Below are 17,464 nucleotides of genomic sequence, written 5' to 3' on the forward strand. Positions count from 1 at the left end.
CTAGAGAGGTTACTTAAACTGTTTAAGTCTCAGGTTCTTCATTTGTAGAATGGAGGTAATGACTTCTGTCTCCTTGGTGGTTGAGTATAAAATGGGATAGTGTATGTAAAAACACTTAGAAGAATGCCTTACTCAGGAGATGTGCTGTAAATGTTAAGTATTATTAATAACTGACTACAGTGATTTATCGTGTGTCTTTTGTGGACCAGGGACCAGCACTTCACTTGCATTCTAAAAAACTGTCTGTTAAGCCACAGGCAACATTTCAGACTCCCTGGTGTGCATCCCATGTTCGATAAATCTTTTTTGAGTAAGTAATTGAATCATAAACAGGATTCATGATTTCTTTTCTTTTGCCCAATTCTTTTTGTTTGAAAGATTACTCTTTAACAAGGCAATTATGGCTTTCCCCTACTACTCACATTTTACTTTTCTAGTGTAAAAATACCACCAATGGAAAAAATCAGTTATCTCCTTTAGGGAAAAGAGTGGAAATATGGGAATATTATCTGTATTTAATATATGAAACCATTCTGTTTGTTTATTTTGTTTTAGGAGTCTAATGACTTTTCACAGTACCAGCTAAAAGGCTTGCTTAAAAAAAACTATCTAAACCAACACATAGAAAACGTCGAGAAGGAAATGAATCAACAACATTCAGGGAAAATCCAAAGGCAGTATGAAGATGAAGGAGGCTTTCTGAAGGAGGTGGAGTCCAGGAGAGTGGTCTCCGAGGACACGTCCCACTACATCTTGATTAAAGGTACCACATACCATCACTTACTTGATGGTTAAAACCCAAAAGTATGTCGTGTCTCTGAATTCTGTAAACTCCCACCTGCAGATAACATGCATGAAGCCCTACTTAATTTACTAAGTGTAATTATTATTAATGTGATGATCTATACAACCATTAATGTATTAACTAGTACTGTACCAACCCACTTTAAGATTAATTAATTCCTAGTTGCTGGTTAAATGAGAATTTATAACTTCATCATGAGAACAAGTATATACTTACTTATCTAACTAGAAGCATGCTGTCACCCTGTAGAACTACCTAGTGACCCTGTTTTAATTTTTCTCAAGGTGTTCAAGTTCAGAAAGTCACAGAAGTGGATTCAGAGTCCCTGCCTTCTTGCAGCGAAAAGCATAGTGGGGCTTTAGACACGAAGTCACCTCCGTGTGAAAAACTGAAGCCAAAGAAAGAACCTGACACCTCCCCTCCCTCCCCGAGAACCTTGCTGGCCATGCAGGCTGCTCTGTTGGGCAGTAGCTCAGAAGATGAGCTGGAGGGCAAGCATCGCAGGCCGTGCGATGTGAAGAGCCCACCAGCTCCCGCCTCTGAGGGTTCTGTGTCCCCGCTGACCCTCTTGGCCATTCAGAGAGCTCTCGATGACGACGATGAAGATCTGAAAGTGCATGCCGGTGTGCAGACAGAGGGGGTGGGCAGGAGAAAACCAAGACCGCTGGTGAGCAGTTCTGATGAGGAAGCTGTGGAAGAACCTGAAGTGAGAGATGGAGACGGAGAGCTGTTGACGGCAGCGCCTCGTGCTGCCAGTGTGACCCTCACAGAGGAGCATGTGACCAAGACCAGTGATGAAAAAGAGCAGACAGACTCAGCTCCTTTACTGCAGACTGTCTTTTGTCAAGGCAGCGAGTCTAGCTTTCCAAAAGAACAGACGCCATCTATGCACGCGTTGAAGGAACCCTTTCAGACCAGCGCTGAGTCTACAGCTCAGGATGGAAAAGATCTGGTGCCACACAGGGATGTGCCTGGGCTCCCGGGGGGACCAGAGCAGATACCAACACCTCCAGCAAGTCCAAGTTCTGGGTCAAGGAGTGGGACATACACCAGAGTGTCCGAGCCACAGCAGGCTCTCCCACCCGAGAGTAAGCATGACACCTCTGTTCTATCAAGTGATGACGAAGCAGAATCTGAAAAAAATCCTGCCCCTGACATCGTTGGCACCACCAGTTTGCAAGAATCGAGTAACATCCTGAGTGTCGCTATAGACACAGTAAGTGACTTAGGAAATGAGGCACCTATTAGTGCCCCAGAGCATGAGAATTTCTTGAAAACCATCCAAGAACACAAGTCCGTTGAATCTGTAGGCCAGGGTTTGATTTTGGTGCCAGAGTCCACGGAACCAACGGAAGTAGACTCCGAAGACAGTGAATCTGATGGTAGGTGCTTGTGCTTTCCTAAGAGATAAAGAAAAGCAGGATTTCACATTGAGCATAGTCCAGGTCCACATTGTTCAGCTGATGAACTAGAGACCCAGAAAGGTCAAGTGGCTTTGCGAGGGACACATAGCTCATAATGCGATCTTGACCTTTCCTGGTGGCTGCTCTTTTTGTTTTATTTAAATTAGGGAGGAAGTGCCCTAGTTGGAGAAGGTAAAGGTGAGTTTCCCTTTTAATTTTTTAGTTTTTTGTTTTGAAATAATTAGAAAGTTTAAAATGTTGAAAAAAATACTTCAAAACCTATTTCTCTCACCTAGAACCTCATTACTGGCATTTTACCACATTGGTTTTTCCGTATCTATCTCTCTCTATATATATATGTTCAGTTCAGTTAAGTCGCTCAGTCGTGTGCGACTCTTTGTGACCCCATGAACCGCAGCTCACCAGGCCTCCCTGTCCATCACCAACTCCCAGAGTCCACCCAAACCCATGTCCATTGAGTCGGTGATGCCATCCAACTATCTCATCCTCTGTCGTCCCCTTTTCTTCCTGCCCTCAATCTTTCCCAGCATCAGGGTCTTTTCAAATGAGTCAGCTCTTGGCATCAGGTGGCCAAAGTACTGGAGTTTCAGTTTCAACATCAGTCCTTCCAATGAATACCCAGGACTGATCTCCTTTAGGATGGACTGGTTGGATCTCCTTGCAGTCCAGGGGACTCTCAAGAGTCGTCGCCAACACTACAGTTCCAAAGCATCAATTCTTCGGCACTAAGCTTTCTTTATAATCCAACTCTCACATCCATACGTGACTCCACTCCCCTGCAGAGGTGACCAGAGGATGGAGACTGGTGCAGTGTAGACCAGGAGAAACCATAGCCTTGACTAGACGGACCTTTGTTGACAAAGTAATGTCTCTGCTTTTTAATATGTACACATGTATATTATATATCTATACACATTTATGTACAGTCAAACCTCATTTTTCACAGATTTCATATTTGTGAAATTGCCTACTCACTGAAATTTACTTCTTAGCTCAGAATCTGTCCTGCAGATGTGCAGAATGACCAAAAACTTGAGTGACCACACTGTTCCCAGCTGAGGTTGAGTGGGAGACACTCCGTCTTCTTGGTTCCGCTCCCCTGCAGAGGTGACCAGAGGGTGGAGACTGGTGCAGTGCAGACCAGGAAGCTCTAGCTCTGGGGCCATCAGATGGGGCTGGAATCCCAATCCCCGCACCTGTTCATGGGGCCGTGCAAACACCTTTGAACTCACACTTATGTCTGTAGTTCCTCTCCAGCGTCACAGCTCTCACTCCACGCTCTGACCTCTTTGTAACTTCCCTGGCTGACAGTGAAGGACCGTCCACTGTCTTCAGTGTATTTACATATTGAGTCATTCTCTGTAACCACCTCCTGGTCTCCCTGGCCGCCTCCTTGGAGGACGGCTGTCTCCTTGGCCCCAGCCCCCAGCCCTGAGCCCCAAGCCCTCTGTCTTGAGTATGTCCTCAGACCCAGCCTCCTCCACCTAAAGTGGAGGAAGGGAATTAATCCATAGATGCTTTTTAAAGAGAAGAAGAAATATTGAGAGAGGAGGGAAGGGACGTGGAAGACGAAGAGCTGTTTCTCCTGTCTTTCTCCAGGGCTCTTTTTCTAAGTCACAGCTTTTTTCTTTGCTGTGTTCATAGTGAAACAGCATAAAAACGTTTTCAACAACCTCCATAATTGTGTACATACCCTGATAGTTCTTTTTTAATTTTAAGACAATGTAAGTTAGAGAACATTTTTGTATAAAGCAGATGTGTAAGTATTGAAAGCTCAGTTCCTACTTTCAAAGACAATGCCAGTATATCTAGTTGAAGAGGCTTATTTTGAAGTTATAGACACTTATTACTAAATCTATTTAATAATAATATACTATGGTTATGTGTTTTCTGTTACTTTTAGGCCTTTCCTTTTTAGGGTAAAACACTTTTCAAGATTCTTTTGGAAAGCTTTTGATTTCAGGATCAGTTCAGTTCAGTTCAGTTGCTCAGACTCTTTGCGACCCCATGAATCGCAGCACGCCAGGCCTCCCTGTTCATCACCACCTCCCGGAGTTCACCCAGACTCACGTCAGTCGAGTCCGTGATGCCATCCAGCCATCTCATCCTCAGTCGTCCCCTTCTCCTCCTGCCCCCAATCCCTCCCAGCATCAGAGTCTTTTCCAATGAGTCAACTCTTCGCATGAGGTGGCCAAAGTACTGGAGTTTCAGCTTTAGCATCATTCCTTCCAAAGAAATCCCAGGGTTGATCTCCTTCAGAATGGACTGGTTGGATCTCCTTGCAATCCAAGGGACTCTCAAGAGTCTTCTCCAACACCACAGTTCAAAAGCATCAATTCTTTGGCACTCAGCCTTCTTCACAGTCCAACTCTCACATTCATACATGACCACAGGAAAAACCATAGCCTTGACTAGACAGGCCTTAGTTGGCAAAGTAATGTCTCTGCTTTTGAATATACTATCTAGGTTGGTCATAACTTTTCTTCCAAGGAGTAAGCGTCTTTTAATTTCATGGCTGCAGTCACCATCTGCAGTGATTTTGGAGCCCCCCAAAATAGTCTGACACTGTTTCCACTGTTTCCCCATTTATTTCCCATGAAGTGATGGGACTGGATGCCATGATCTTCGTTTTCTGAATGTTGAGCTTTAAGCCAACTTTTTCACTCTCCTCTTTCACTTTCATCAAGAGGCTTTTTAGCTCCTCTTCACTTTCTGCCATAAGGGTGGTGTCATCTGCATATCTGAGGTTATTGATATTTCTCCCGGCAATCTTCATTCCAGCTTGTGTTTCTTCCAGTCCAGCGTTTCTCATGATGTACTCTGGATAACTTTAATATTTCACTTGTAGACAAAATGACCTCATTATTTTGATACAGGAAGTTTCATTGAAGTGCAGAGTATAAGTAGCAGTGATGAACTTCGAGCCGAGTTACAGGAAGCTTCCAGACCTCCCTCTGGACAAGGTGAGGAGGAACCGACAGGAACTGAGAAGGAAGAAGCCACCAGTGACTCTGAGGGCCTCCCAAGAGAGATTTCTGAGAGTGAGGCCGTGGCTATTGAGAGACGCGAAGAGACTGAGAAAGATGCAGAGGATTCGCTCCACGAGTGGCAAGACATCGATCTGGTAATAACGTGACGTCGCGCTTTTACTCATTGCTAAGGAAGCCAAGTTAAGTAGCGTTCGGGTTTCCCAGGAGTTGTGGGTTGAATCCTTACTAGCTGCTCATATGCATCTTCTTGCTCCTCCTGACGGCGTCTTTCTCGCTAGGTTGCCGGCTGGGATAGTGTCCGTTCCTTGTGTGAGGTAGTGAGGGAACGCTAAAGGTTTTACAGACTTGCTCAGAAACCCAAGTGGAAAGCTTCGTAAGGAGAAACGCTTATTGGTAACTTTAGTCAGACTAAATGCAGACTTTTTAGAACCAGTGAACTTAACTGGGTTATTAGTGTAATTGTCTACAAATGAAATTATTTTACAGGACGAGCTGGAAGCTCTGGAGAGCAACCTCTTAACCCAGCAGAATTCACTGAAAGCTCAAAAACAGCAGCAAGAGCGGGTGGCCGCTACTGTGACGGGGCAGATGTTCTTGGAAAGCCAGGTGGGTGTACAGCCGGGGCCTCCTTGAACAACACCTGCCGTGTCTCTACTGAATAACTACTGAGTAAGACCCCCCCGAGGGAACGTGCACTGAATGACATGTTTAGGCACGAACCCCACTTCCGGGTGATGGCCCCCACTTCCGGGGTGACGGCCTCCACTTCCGGGGGGAGGACAGGTCCTGCTCCTCAGCAGGGCTCATGGAGTGTCTTACTCTTCAGGAACTGCTCCGCCTCTTCGGCATCCCCTACATCGAGGCTCCCATGGAAGCAGAGGCTCAGTGCGCCATCCTGGATCTGACCGACCAGACTTCCGGAACCATCACCGATGACAGTGATATTTGGCTATTCGGGGCACGGCACGTCTACAAAAACTTCTTCAATAAAAACAAGTTTGTAGAATATTACCAGTATGTGGACTTTCACAACCAATTAGGTAAGACTTCAGAGTACGATTACTTTTTGAAATTTACCTTAGGAATTTATATTATGAATTCTTTCTTTCCAAGGGACTAGTTGGTGTATTGATAGAAATGGTAGGGGGAGACCAGATTGAATCCCTGGGTCGGAAAGATCCCCTGGAGAGGGAAATGGCAATCCACTCCAGTGTTCTTGCCTGGAGTATGCCATGAGCAGAGGAACCCGGAGGGCTACAGTCCATGGAGTTGCAAAGGGTTGGACACGAGTGAGTGGCTAACCCTTTCACATACATGTTTTCGTATGATGGTCTTTTGCTTCTGGAGAATAGGGTTTTGTTGCTTTCTTTTAGTTGCACGGGGTCTTTGCGGGAAGCTCAGTGCAGGCTTTCTCTAGCTAAGGCGCCTGGGGGCCGCTGTTCCCTGTGGTGCGTGGGCTTCTCACTGCGGTCGCGTCTCTTGCTGCAGAGCACAGGCTCTAGGCATGCGGGCTTCCATAGTTGTGGCTCCTGGGCTTGGTGCTGTGCAGCATGTGGGATCTTCCCAGACCAGGGACCAAACCCATGTCCCCTGCATTGGCAGACAGGTTCTTACCCACCATACTACCAGGGAAGTCCAGAATAGGATTGTAAATTCAGAATGAAGAAATTAAAGCCCTTGTCATGTTCAGATGTTTTCTGCAGTTTCAGTCATCAGACCTGGTTACACTCGATTAGTCCCCCGCACTCTCCAGAGTAAACCGGAGGTGGCAGAGAGGGGAGGCAGGTGTGAGTCACTCCCGAGGGAACCATGAGCCTCAGGGTCCTGTATTATTTCTGGCAGTGATCCCTCATCGTCCCATTCCTTCAGCAAATACACACAGAGTGATTCCTATATGCCAGTTGTTGTTCTTGGCATTGGGAAGTGGGGAAACAGCAGAGAATAAAACAGTCCAGCAGGAGACACAGATGATAAAAAAAACACATAAATCATAATTTGACAGCGGTGTGAGCCAAATAGAAAAATAAAGCCACCAAAGAGAGGCAAGAGTGTCCTGCAGTCACAGGAAGTATGTGTCCTTTGTGGTCAAACAAGGCTTTACTAATCATACCTTTGTGGCTGGAGCTAAAGGAGAGAGGAAGCAGGAGCTACAGGTACCTTGGGGTGAGCATGTCAGACAGAGGGGCTGGCATGTGCAAAGGCCCTGAAGCAGAAAGAAGCCTGCTTGGCATGTTCTAAAGGAGCATAGAGGTGGTTTCGGGTTGAATTTTGTCTCCCCAGAATTCACGCATATAGAGTGGACTTGCCTTGAATGAGGAGGTGGAATGGTAGGGAGCAAATAGGGGAACAGTGAAGATCTGGGCCTGACTGTGTTGTTTCTGAGACGCCCATGTGACATCCTGATGAACCCTTGATTATATGTGGCTGTGGTTCAGAGAAGAGGTCTTGGGGAGAGAGCTGCATTTGGGGGTCACAGGTTATGGGACATTGAAAACTGTGAGGATGGATGAAACTTTAAAAATCCTAACGCGATGTCATTTACAAAAAAGAATCCTATTTCAGATAATGAAACAGATATCTTTGGACATTGGATGAGGATATACACACAAGTATATTATCGTTATAAGAAAATAGTTATAAATCTTATGTAATAAATGTGTATAAAACAAAAGATGTAAAAATATGTAATAATTTTTACTTTAACAGGATTGGACCGGAACAAATTAATAAATTTGGCCTATTTGCTTGGAAGTGATTATACAGAAGGAATACCAACTGTGGGTTGTGTTACCGCCATGGAAATTCTCAACGAATTCCCTGGACACGGCCTGGAACCACTCCAAAAATTCTCGTAAGTCCTTTCTTAATTTCTTTAGTTCCGGTGTTTATATATAAACACCCAAATTAAACAGGACTGTTACTTACATTATGAACTGTCACAGATCATTCTTCATTGGGAATGGAGGAAGAGGTAACAGTTGGGGTTCTAAAGCTTCTTTTCCCTTTTCTAGCTTTTGAGGAAATCAGAGAAGATTCTGTTCAGATTATATTTTTTATCTGAGCTAAAGGATATGTAGCCAGTCCTGTAGGATTTCCTGGGAACATAGAAGTTACCATTTCATTACTTCACGTATTTTTTGAGTCGCCATTATGTGCCAGACAGTGTGCTGGGCTGGAATAGGAAAGATGGCTGAGTCACAGGCGGTGCGCTTAGGAGCTGCTGCACGCTGGGGCTAGGGGAAGCGTGCGTGTACTGGCGCTTCTGTGTCTGAGCGTGCCAAGGGAGATCGGCCAGACCGGGGAGTGGGAATATATGTTTTAGCTCGTCAATGGCAAATAGAAAAGGGCATGGAAAGGGTGAAGAGCAGGAAGACAGAGTGTCGCCTTGCTTTCTTCTCTGCTTTCCCTTCTACCCAGACCCTGCTCGATCACTCCCCACTGAAGCAGAGCTACTCCGAGTCTATGGGCTGAATTCAGCCCAGCTGTGTTTGGTTTGACCTACACAGTATGTTCTTCTTTCATTTGGAATTGGCTACCAACATTGAAATTGGGGGAGATTTCACAGAAAATTTTGGAGGAAGGGAAATGAGACCTGAAAGTGCTGAGCCCAGATTCCCAAATAGTCCCAAAGCACAGAAGAGCAATTCCACTCCACTGGGGTGGTCAGGGGACGGACCCTTCAGTTTTATATCTCAGTCACTGCCACCCCCTGTTGTCCCCCTGGAGCTCAGCTGGTGGCCAGGTCATCATGGCCGTCTTTCACGTTTGTGTTAAGTGCCTGGGCCGCTTGTTTTAAGGAGGGGGTGATCCTTTTGGTTTGATGAATTTGCTGTGCCGCTCTTCCTAGTGGCAGTCATGATTACTGTGTTGAAGCTGAAAATTCACAGGCCAGTAAGGGAGACATGGAGGTATTCTCCCATTGCCCTCTTGGACAGTATTATAGAACTGATGAAGATAGATCTATTGTTTTTTGTTTTTTCCTTTTCGCATTTTGATCCTGCACAAAGACTGCAGTTTGTCTTTCTTAGCACTAGAGGGCGCTGCTGCCTTGGTGAGGGGCCGCCCTGACGGAGACCAAGTCTGTCAGTTCCTAGGACTCAGTATTGAAGCAGTGATTGTGAGTTTTTTAGGTTCCATTGAATGAATATATTGGAAAGGGTTATATTTACGTTTTTTAATTTTCATGCTATTTATTTCTCCTAACTATATAAAATTTTCTGGCTGTTGGCTGCATTACAAGCTACCTTAAGTCTCAGTGACTTCACGCAGCAATAGTCGCAGATTTTGCTCATGAATCTGCAGTTTGATGAGGCTGCATGGGGATGTCTTGGCTGATTCCAGGTGTGTCAGGGGCACCTGAGCTGGGCTGGGGGGTCACTTGAGATGGCCCACTCCTAGCTGGTGAGTGGAGCTGTCAGCAGAGCTCAGCCAGCAGTGTGGATCGGGGGCCTGGATCCTCTCCATTGGACCCCCTCACAGCACGTCGGCAGCTTTCAAGGCAAACAGTCTAAGAGACAGGAAGTGGAGACTGCAGTCTCTGAAGGCCCGGCAGAGTCACTTCCTTGGCCACAGAGTCCGCCCACCTCAAGGGGAGGAGCATGGAACCCTGCTTCTTGTTGGGCGTAGGGGCCAACATGGGCTCTAACCCACCACAGTGATTTGTACTCACAACGGAAAAATTGAATAAGGAATAAAACATAAAGAAAATTAATAGCTGTATCCTCACTTAGGACATTGCCTAGCATAGGATAAAAGAGAGCTGTTAGTGTTTTTTATTATTGTAAATACCCCTAATACTTTTTCTCTCTTTCTCCACATATATGTATTTTCCCCAGTATTGGGATCATATTTAACGTAGAGTTGTATTCTGCATTTTTAAAATTTGACAGTCTTCATGGTGTTTTTACATTTTATTAAATATTTTTGGGTTCCTTATTGTAGTTGACTTGAAGTAAATAATACAGATACATTACTTCAACTTGGGCTTTCCTGGTGGCTCAGCCAGTAAAGAATCCGCCTGCCAATGATGGAGATGCAAGAGACGCAGGTTCGAACCCTGGGTTGTGAAGATCCCCTGGAGAAGGAAATGGCGACCCACTCCAGTATTCCTGCCTGGAAAATTCCATGGATAGAGGAGCCTGGTAGGCTCAGATCATGGGATTGCAGAGTCTGACACGACCGAGTGTGCGCATGTGCATGCATTATTTCGTTTTACCACTGGGAAAGACACAGAGGAGTTGTGGCTAAACTAAGGTTAGCTCTTTGTCTGTGGTGCATCAGCTACAAGGTCTCACTGCTTCACGAAGACTGGTTTCCTTTCCCTTGTAGAGAGTGGTGGCACGAAGCCCAGGAGAATAAGAAGATAAGGCCGAATCCATATGACACCAAAGTGAAAAAAAAGTTGCGCAAGTTGCAACTCACACCTGGCTTCCCTAACCCGGCTGTGGCGGACGCTTACCTCAAGCCTGTGGTGGACGAGTCCAAGGGGTCATTTCTGTGGGGCAAACCCGACCTGGACAAGATCAGAGAGTATCCTTTCCCTTCCTCAGACACCGGGAACATCAAGGCAAATGTGTGTGTTGGTTTAAAACCTACGAAACATGAACTTGGATCACTTTTTTCTTAATATTGCTTTAGCTAAGATGCTCCTTTCCATTCCTTTCTCTCCATTTCTTTTTGCGAGTTAAGTACGCATAACATAAAATGTTGCCATTTCAACGATCTTAAATGTACTGTTCAGCGATTATGACATACTTTCCCATTATTGTATATTCACCCCCATATTCTTCTCATCTTCTGAAACTAAAGCTCTGTACCTATTAAACACGAGCCCCCCGTCTCTCTCCCGACCCTGGCCACTGCCCTCTGCTTTCTATCTTTGTGGCTTTGACCACTCCATGTATGTTCATCACGTAAGTTACACCATACTGTATAGATCTCCTCGTGACTGACTTATTTCACTTAGCATAATATCCTCAAGGTTCATTTAATTGTAGCATGTGGCAGACTCTCCTTCCTTTTTAAGGCTGAATACTGTTCCAATGTATGTAATATCACATTCTGTTTATCCATTCATCTGTTGACAGACACTTGGGTCCCTTCCTTGTTTTAGTTATTGTGAGTCATCTCTTTAGTTTTAAGGAGGATCTTTATTTGAAATAAATAGTGATAAGCAATCATATTTAAGTATTTATTCTGAAAGAATAGAAAAGATGATTAGGTTTGTTCTTTTTATTACTGTTCTTTTCTGCATATTTAAATAACCACTTGGATAGATATTTTAAAGTTTGCAGTAGTATTAATCTAACTACATCATTTTCTCTCAAAGAAATATATATGATATCAGAAATTTGTTTTTATCCTAGATTAGCCTTTTTTTCACAGTCACTAGTCTTGGGTGTCCTAAAATGAGAGTTGGATATCTTTTATCTTAGAGGATATTTATAAGAACATACTGCCATTATGCTGGAGTAATCTGTTATCTTCTTTTAACATTTTAATCTTTATAAATATGAAAATCTTTGGAGATATGGGAAGTGGAGTCAAGGGTGGGTTTCTTGGACCTTTTCACTTATCACTTGTAAATATCTTTAAAAACAGTATAAGTCTTAACTGCCTGCATATTTTGTCAGCGGTATTTTGGCTGGAACAGGACGAAGACAGATGAATCTCTGTTTCCTGTGTTAAAGCAACTGAATGTCCATCAGGTAATTGTGACAGCTCTTGTCCTAAGTTCAGGATAGTGAATAAAGTTAGGAAAGCTGTGATGGCCAGCTGCTAAAGACCTGTTAGTTTTACTTTGTGGGGCATCCCTGGTGGCTCAGACAGTAAGGAATCTGCCTGCAATGCAGGAGACCTGGGTTCAATCCCTAGGTCAGGAAGATCCCCTGGTGAGGAGAATGGCTACCCATTCCAGCATTCTTGCCTGGTGAATTCCATGGACAGAGGATCCTGGCAGGCTATAGTCCATGGGGTCGCAAAGAGTCAGACATGACTAAGTGACTGTAAAAAGAGGCCTCTGTGTGGCCCTCAGTTCCTTTGGGTAGGTAACTGCATCTTGTTTTATCCGTGAGTGTGTTCCTGCCCACACAGGAACCTCCTCTCACCCCAGAGACAGCCCACAGGATGTACATACAGGTAAATCCTTCTTCAGAATTCAGATCAAATCCTGCAAGATACATGTTCAGATTAAATTCTTTTCAGTTAGGTCGGGTTAACCTTGAAAAAAAGAAAACGTAAAGCTGAAGTAGACCGCCTTTCCAGAAAGTTTCGTGTTGTTTGTTTGGTGACTTTCTGGGCTGGACGCCTTGTATGCCCACCAACAAGAAAGTTAGTTGGCTTAGTAACTGATTACTGCTTAATTTCAGATAAATTTTGTTGTAATACTGTTCTCTTTTTTCATTGTAGAAGTTAATATAAGTTTATTTCTCCAAAATTAGAAAGTGAAAAAAATGAATTAAAATTACTTGTTGTTTGCTTCTTCCAATATAGAGGTTAACATTTAGGTCTGTTTTCTCTTATTTTTCCCCTTTCCCACATATGTTTGTTACCAGACATAATTGCAATTTGATATAAATAATCCCCCCATTCGCTGGTTAGGGTAAGTTTTTTTGTGTGTGTTTTTTGCATAGCTTTCATTTTAAATGACCAGATTACATCATTTCATCAAAGAGATTTAACTTAATTGGTTCACTTCCCATAGTGGACCTTGAATTTTCAGGTTTTCGTATGTAATGCTGTGATGGACATCAGGCATATAACTTTTCTCAAACAACTATTTTTAAGGACTGAGTTCCTGAAAGTGGAGTTTTAGAACAAAAGTCAAGAATATTTCTTACGACTCCTAATGTATAATAATACTGTGAAGTTGCTTCCTAAAGGAATCATGATGACAGTGTTTTTAAAAGGAAAGAGTAGAATTTAGAAACAGACTCCATGATATCGTGTTGCTATAAAATAAGATGATTTTGTCCCTGAAAAATATTTAACTCTCTTTGAATGCTGACAAAGGGATTTCTTACTTGATATGTGGGCAGCAGGATTAGTTGACAGGGGTGGCACTTGCAAGTATGATGTTGAAAGTGGAATTTACTGCCAGCATTCATTTGGGAGAGATGGACTTTTTGTTTTTTGCATTGTCTTCCCTTTTTAAAAAATTTTATTTATTTTTAATTGGAGGATAATTGCTTTACAATGTTATGTTGGGTTTTTGCCATACATCAACATGGATTAGCCATAGGCTTACCCTTTTGAAAAAGGATGAATTAGTATTTTCTGAAAGAGTCATCCAGTGCCACAAATACAAGGTGGAATTCTTTGATTTGCTTTGTAAAGTTTTCTTCCTTGTCTGATCGATTATTATTTCATTTTTTTAGACACAGCTCCGAATTGATTCTTTCTTTAGATTAGCCCAACAGGAGAAACAGGAGGCCAAGGGTATTAAGAGCCAGAGGCTTAACAGAGCTGTGACATGTATGCTGAGAAAAGAGAGAGAAGCAGCAGCCAGTGAGATAGAAGCAGCTTCTGTTGCCATGGAGAAAGAGTCTGAGTTCCTTGATGAGGCGAAAGGAAAAACCCAGAAGAGAGGCACAGCAAATAGATGGGAAGAGCCATCCAGCCCGAAAAGAAAGAGGCTTTTGGATTCTAAAGGAGGGAACGAAAGTGGCGGGTTTTTGGGGGAGGCCTACCTCTCGCAGTCATCCGAGGCCTCTTCAAGTGAGGATGCGGAGTACTTCCCTGCGATGGGCGTGCAAAGGATGAAAGCATCCGGGGGGTCCCGGGCCCGCTCGCCAGATGCACGGAGCACAGCACAGCCTGCTTCCCGGAGGGGCGGCGGGACCACCACGAGCAGCTCCAGCGAGGACGACGATGGAGGGAGGGCGAAGCCCGTCCTGGTGACCGCCAGGCCTGTGTTTGGGAAGAAAAAGAGGAGACGGAGAGGCACGAGAGGAAGGAAGTAGAAAACCTGCATACCCACGCAGCCTCTGTAATTGGGCACAGCTTAATGTTTTGTGATGAATTTGTTGTGGGGAAATAATAAAATTCACAGCGTTTGCACAGTCTTTGTTGTGTGGCTTTTAAAAATATGGACCTTAAGCTGGACAGTTACTTACTTTCTTTAATATGTTACCTTTTTCTAGTGCTTTCCACTTCATTGAATATTCCTTTGTATCTACAGGCCTCATCTGTTTATGTTTCCAGTATTATGCAGTGTCGATTCTTTCTAACATTAGAAAGGGAAAAGGGGTTTCTGTTGATCAGTACTTACTCTCAGTGTATGTTCCCTCTGACTTTCCAACCTAGATGAGAATAAAATATATTTATCTTTATATCCATTTCATTTATGTAAGCATTATGTATGTGCATGCATGCTAAGTCACCTCAGTCGTGTCTGACTCTCTGCGACCCTGGACCGTAGCCCAGGCTCCCCCATTCATGGGATTCTCCAGGCAAGAATACTGGAGTGTGTTGCCATGCCCTCCTCCAGAGGATCTTCCTGACCCAGGGATGGAACCTGCATCTCTTATGTCTCTTGCACTGGGAGGTGGGTTCTTTACCACTAGCACCACCTGGGAAACCCCTTATATAAGTATTTTTGTGTTTATATTTGTGTTCATTTATGTTTACATTCCAGTGCAGCTTCTCAAATACTTGACTATAGCTGCTGCATTTCTTTGCTCATTATTTCTTTCTTCCTAATTTGAAATACGTCTTCTGCTTCAGCCTTCTCTAAAAGCTTTCTTCTAAAGTCAACACTGACTTCCACATAAACAAAATCTTTTCTTCTTTTGTGTGTGGTTTCTTTAAATTTATTTTTTTTTATTAAAGGATAATTGCTTTACAGAATTTTGTTGTTTTCTGTAAAACCTCAACATGAATGAGCCATATACATATATTTTCTCCCTTTTGAACCTCCCTCCCATCTCCCTCCCCATCCCACCTCTCTAGGTTGATACACAGCCCCTGTTTGAGTTTCCTGAGCCACACAGCAAATTCCCGTTGCCTATCTATTTTACAAATGGTAATGTAAGTTTCCATGTTACTCTTTCCATACATCTCACCCTCTCCTCCCCTCTCCCCATGGCCATAAGTCTATTCTCTATGTCTGTTTTTCCACTGCTGCCCTGTAAGTAAATTCTTCAGTATCATTTTTCTAGATTCCAAAATAGAATCTTTCCTCAATACTTCTCTTCTCTGGAGATATTTTAAATAGAACAGTTTTGGGGAAGGGTTGGGAAGAGAGACATTAACTTTTTCATGTTATTCTCTAATTTCTCCAAGCTATGTAAAATTGAGAGTTTTCTGCATATGTGTTTGTAGGTAGAGTAGCAGTAGTTTTGCTAAAATGTAATTTTGTTGCCTTGATAACTTATATTTGTCCTGCACTGCAGTAGCTAGAGTGAAGGCTAAGCTGCTTAACCAAGACGTGTTCCTATACCCTGTGAACCACTGTTTGCCTGGTGGCTCAGATGGTAAAAACCCGCCTGCAATGCAGGAGACCCAGGTTCGATCCCTGGGTCGGGAAGATTCTGTGGAGAAGGAAATGGCAACCCACTCCAGTATTCTTGCATGGAGAATCCCATGGACTGAGGAGCCTGCTGGGCTACAGTCCATGGGGTCTCAAAGAGTTGGACACAACTGAGCGACAAACACTTGTACTTTCAAGTAAGCTGAGACACCAGCTCTTCCTCAGCAGTCAGGCCAGTCTGGGCTGGTGAGGCAGGTGAGCACCTTGAGGTCATGCAGAGTCCAGGTTCAGCCATCCCCTGGGTACTGTGCCGCTTCAGCTATCTATACCGGTCATGGCTGTTTCTGCAATTGAACCTCCTCAAAGAGGAAAGACCCATAGTCCTGGGTGAGCAGGATGTCTTATGTTAAAGGTGACTAGAAAAATCACTTCCCGTTCCCATCCTGTTGAACTGAACTGACCATATTCTTCAGTGTATACTCGACATACTCAGAACTGTAATATCTACCTGGGCTGTGTATCCAGAAGGAGGAATAATGGATATTCAGAACTATTAGTTTAGTTCAGTTTGGTTCAGTCGCTCAGTCGTGTCCGACTCTTTGCGACCCCATGAATCACAGCACGCCAGGCCTCCCTGTCCTTCACCAACTCCTGGAGTTCACCCAGACTCACGTCCATCGAGTCAGTGATGCCATCCAGCCATCTCATCCTCTGTTGTCCCCTTCTCTTCCTGCCCCCAATCCTTCCCAGCATCAGAGTCTTTTCCAATGAGTCAACTCTTTGCATGAGGTGTCCAAAGTATTGGAGTTCAGCATCAGTCCTTCCAATGAACACCCAGCACTGATCTCCTTTAGGATGGACTGGTTGGATCTTCTTACAGTCCAAGGGACTCTCAAGAGTCTTCTCCAACACCACAGTTCAAAAGCATCAATTTGGTGCTCAGCTTTCTTCACAGTCCAACTCACATCCATACATGACCACTGGAAAAACCATAGCCTTGACTAGACAGACCTTTGTTGGCAAAGTAATGTCTCTGCTTTTGAATATGCTATCTAGGTTGGTCATAACTTTTCTTCCAAGGAGTAAGCGTCTTTTAATTGCATGGCTGCAATCACCATCTGCAGTGATTTTGGAGCCCCCCAAAAATAAAGTCTGACACTGTTTCCACTGTTTCCCCATCTGTTTGCCATGAGGTGATGGGACCAGATGCCGTGATGTTAGTTTTCTGAATGTTGAGCTTTAAGCCAACTTTTTCACTCTCCTCTTTCACTGTCATCAAGCAGCTTTTTGGTTCCTCTTCACTTTCTGCCATTAGTAGACGACTTAAATATGTTTGCAAAAAGCCTATTTACTCAGTCCATATGCTAATTAAGATGTGTGCATGCTCAGTTTGTACTTGACTCTCTGTGACCCCGTGGACTGTAGCCCACCAGGCTCCTCTGTCCATGGGATTCTCCCGGCAAGAATACTGGAGTGGGTTGCCATTTCCTTCTCCAGGGGATCCTCCTGACCCAGGGACTGAGCCCATGTCTCCTGTGTCTCCTTTATTGGCAGGCAGATTCTTTACTATTGAGCCCCTGGGAAGCCCCATACCAATAATAGAAGTCTGGGGGAAAAAAAGAAAAAAAATAAAAACCAAACACCATTATTATGCCATAAGTACAGTATTTACAGGACAATTTGAGATTATATCCTTTTTTCCCTCTAAACCCTGTGACCAAGGTAGATGCTTTATAAGAGAAGAAACAAGTTTCAAGATGTTATTATAACTGACTTT

At 43.9% G+C, this 17,464-nt stretch overlaps 1 protein-coding gene across 2 annotated transcripts in view; it reads left to right on the plus strand.

Moving 5' to 3' along the window:
- The window catches only part of ERCC5 (ERCC excision repair 5, endonuclease), a 32,916-nt gene extending 18,635 nt beyond the window's left edge, over positions 1-14,281 (plus strand). Inside the window, exons 7-15 of one of the 2 annotated variants that reach the window (XM_069602414.1) lie at positions 556-763; positions 1,090-2,187; positions 5,106-5,353; positions 5,706-5,825; positions 6,046-6,259; positions 7,926-8,070; positions 10,548-10,748; positions 11,842-11,926; positions 13,595-14,281. In XM_069602414.1, coding sequence (XP_069458515.1) covers positions 556-763; positions 1,090-2,187; positions 5,106-5,353; positions 5,706-5,825; positions 6,046-6,259; positions 7,926-8,070; positions 10,548-10,748; positions 11,842-11,926; positions 13,595-14,179 — 2,904 coding nt within the window. In that variant the 3' untranslated portion in view covers positions 14,180-14,281. The remainder of the gene's footprint in view (positions 1-555; positions 764-1,089; positions 2,188-5,105; positions 5,354-5,705; positions 5,826-6,045; positions 6,260-7,925; positions 8,071-10,547; positions 10,749-11,841; positions 11,927-13,594) is intronic. The other variant, XM_069602416.1, reaches the window with a different exon arrangement.
- The last annotated feature ends 3,183 nt before the right edge of the window (positions 14,282-17,464 follow it).

This window comes from Ovis canadensis, chromosome 10 (genome assembly GCF_042477335.2).
Source record: "Ovis canadensis isolate MfBH-ARS-UI-01 breed Bighorn chromosome 10, ARS-UI_OviCan_v2, whole genome shotgun sequence".
Taxonomy (NCBI): domain Eukaryota; kingdom Metazoa; phylum Chordata; class Mammalia; order Artiodactyla; family Bovidae; genus Ovis; species Ovis canadensis.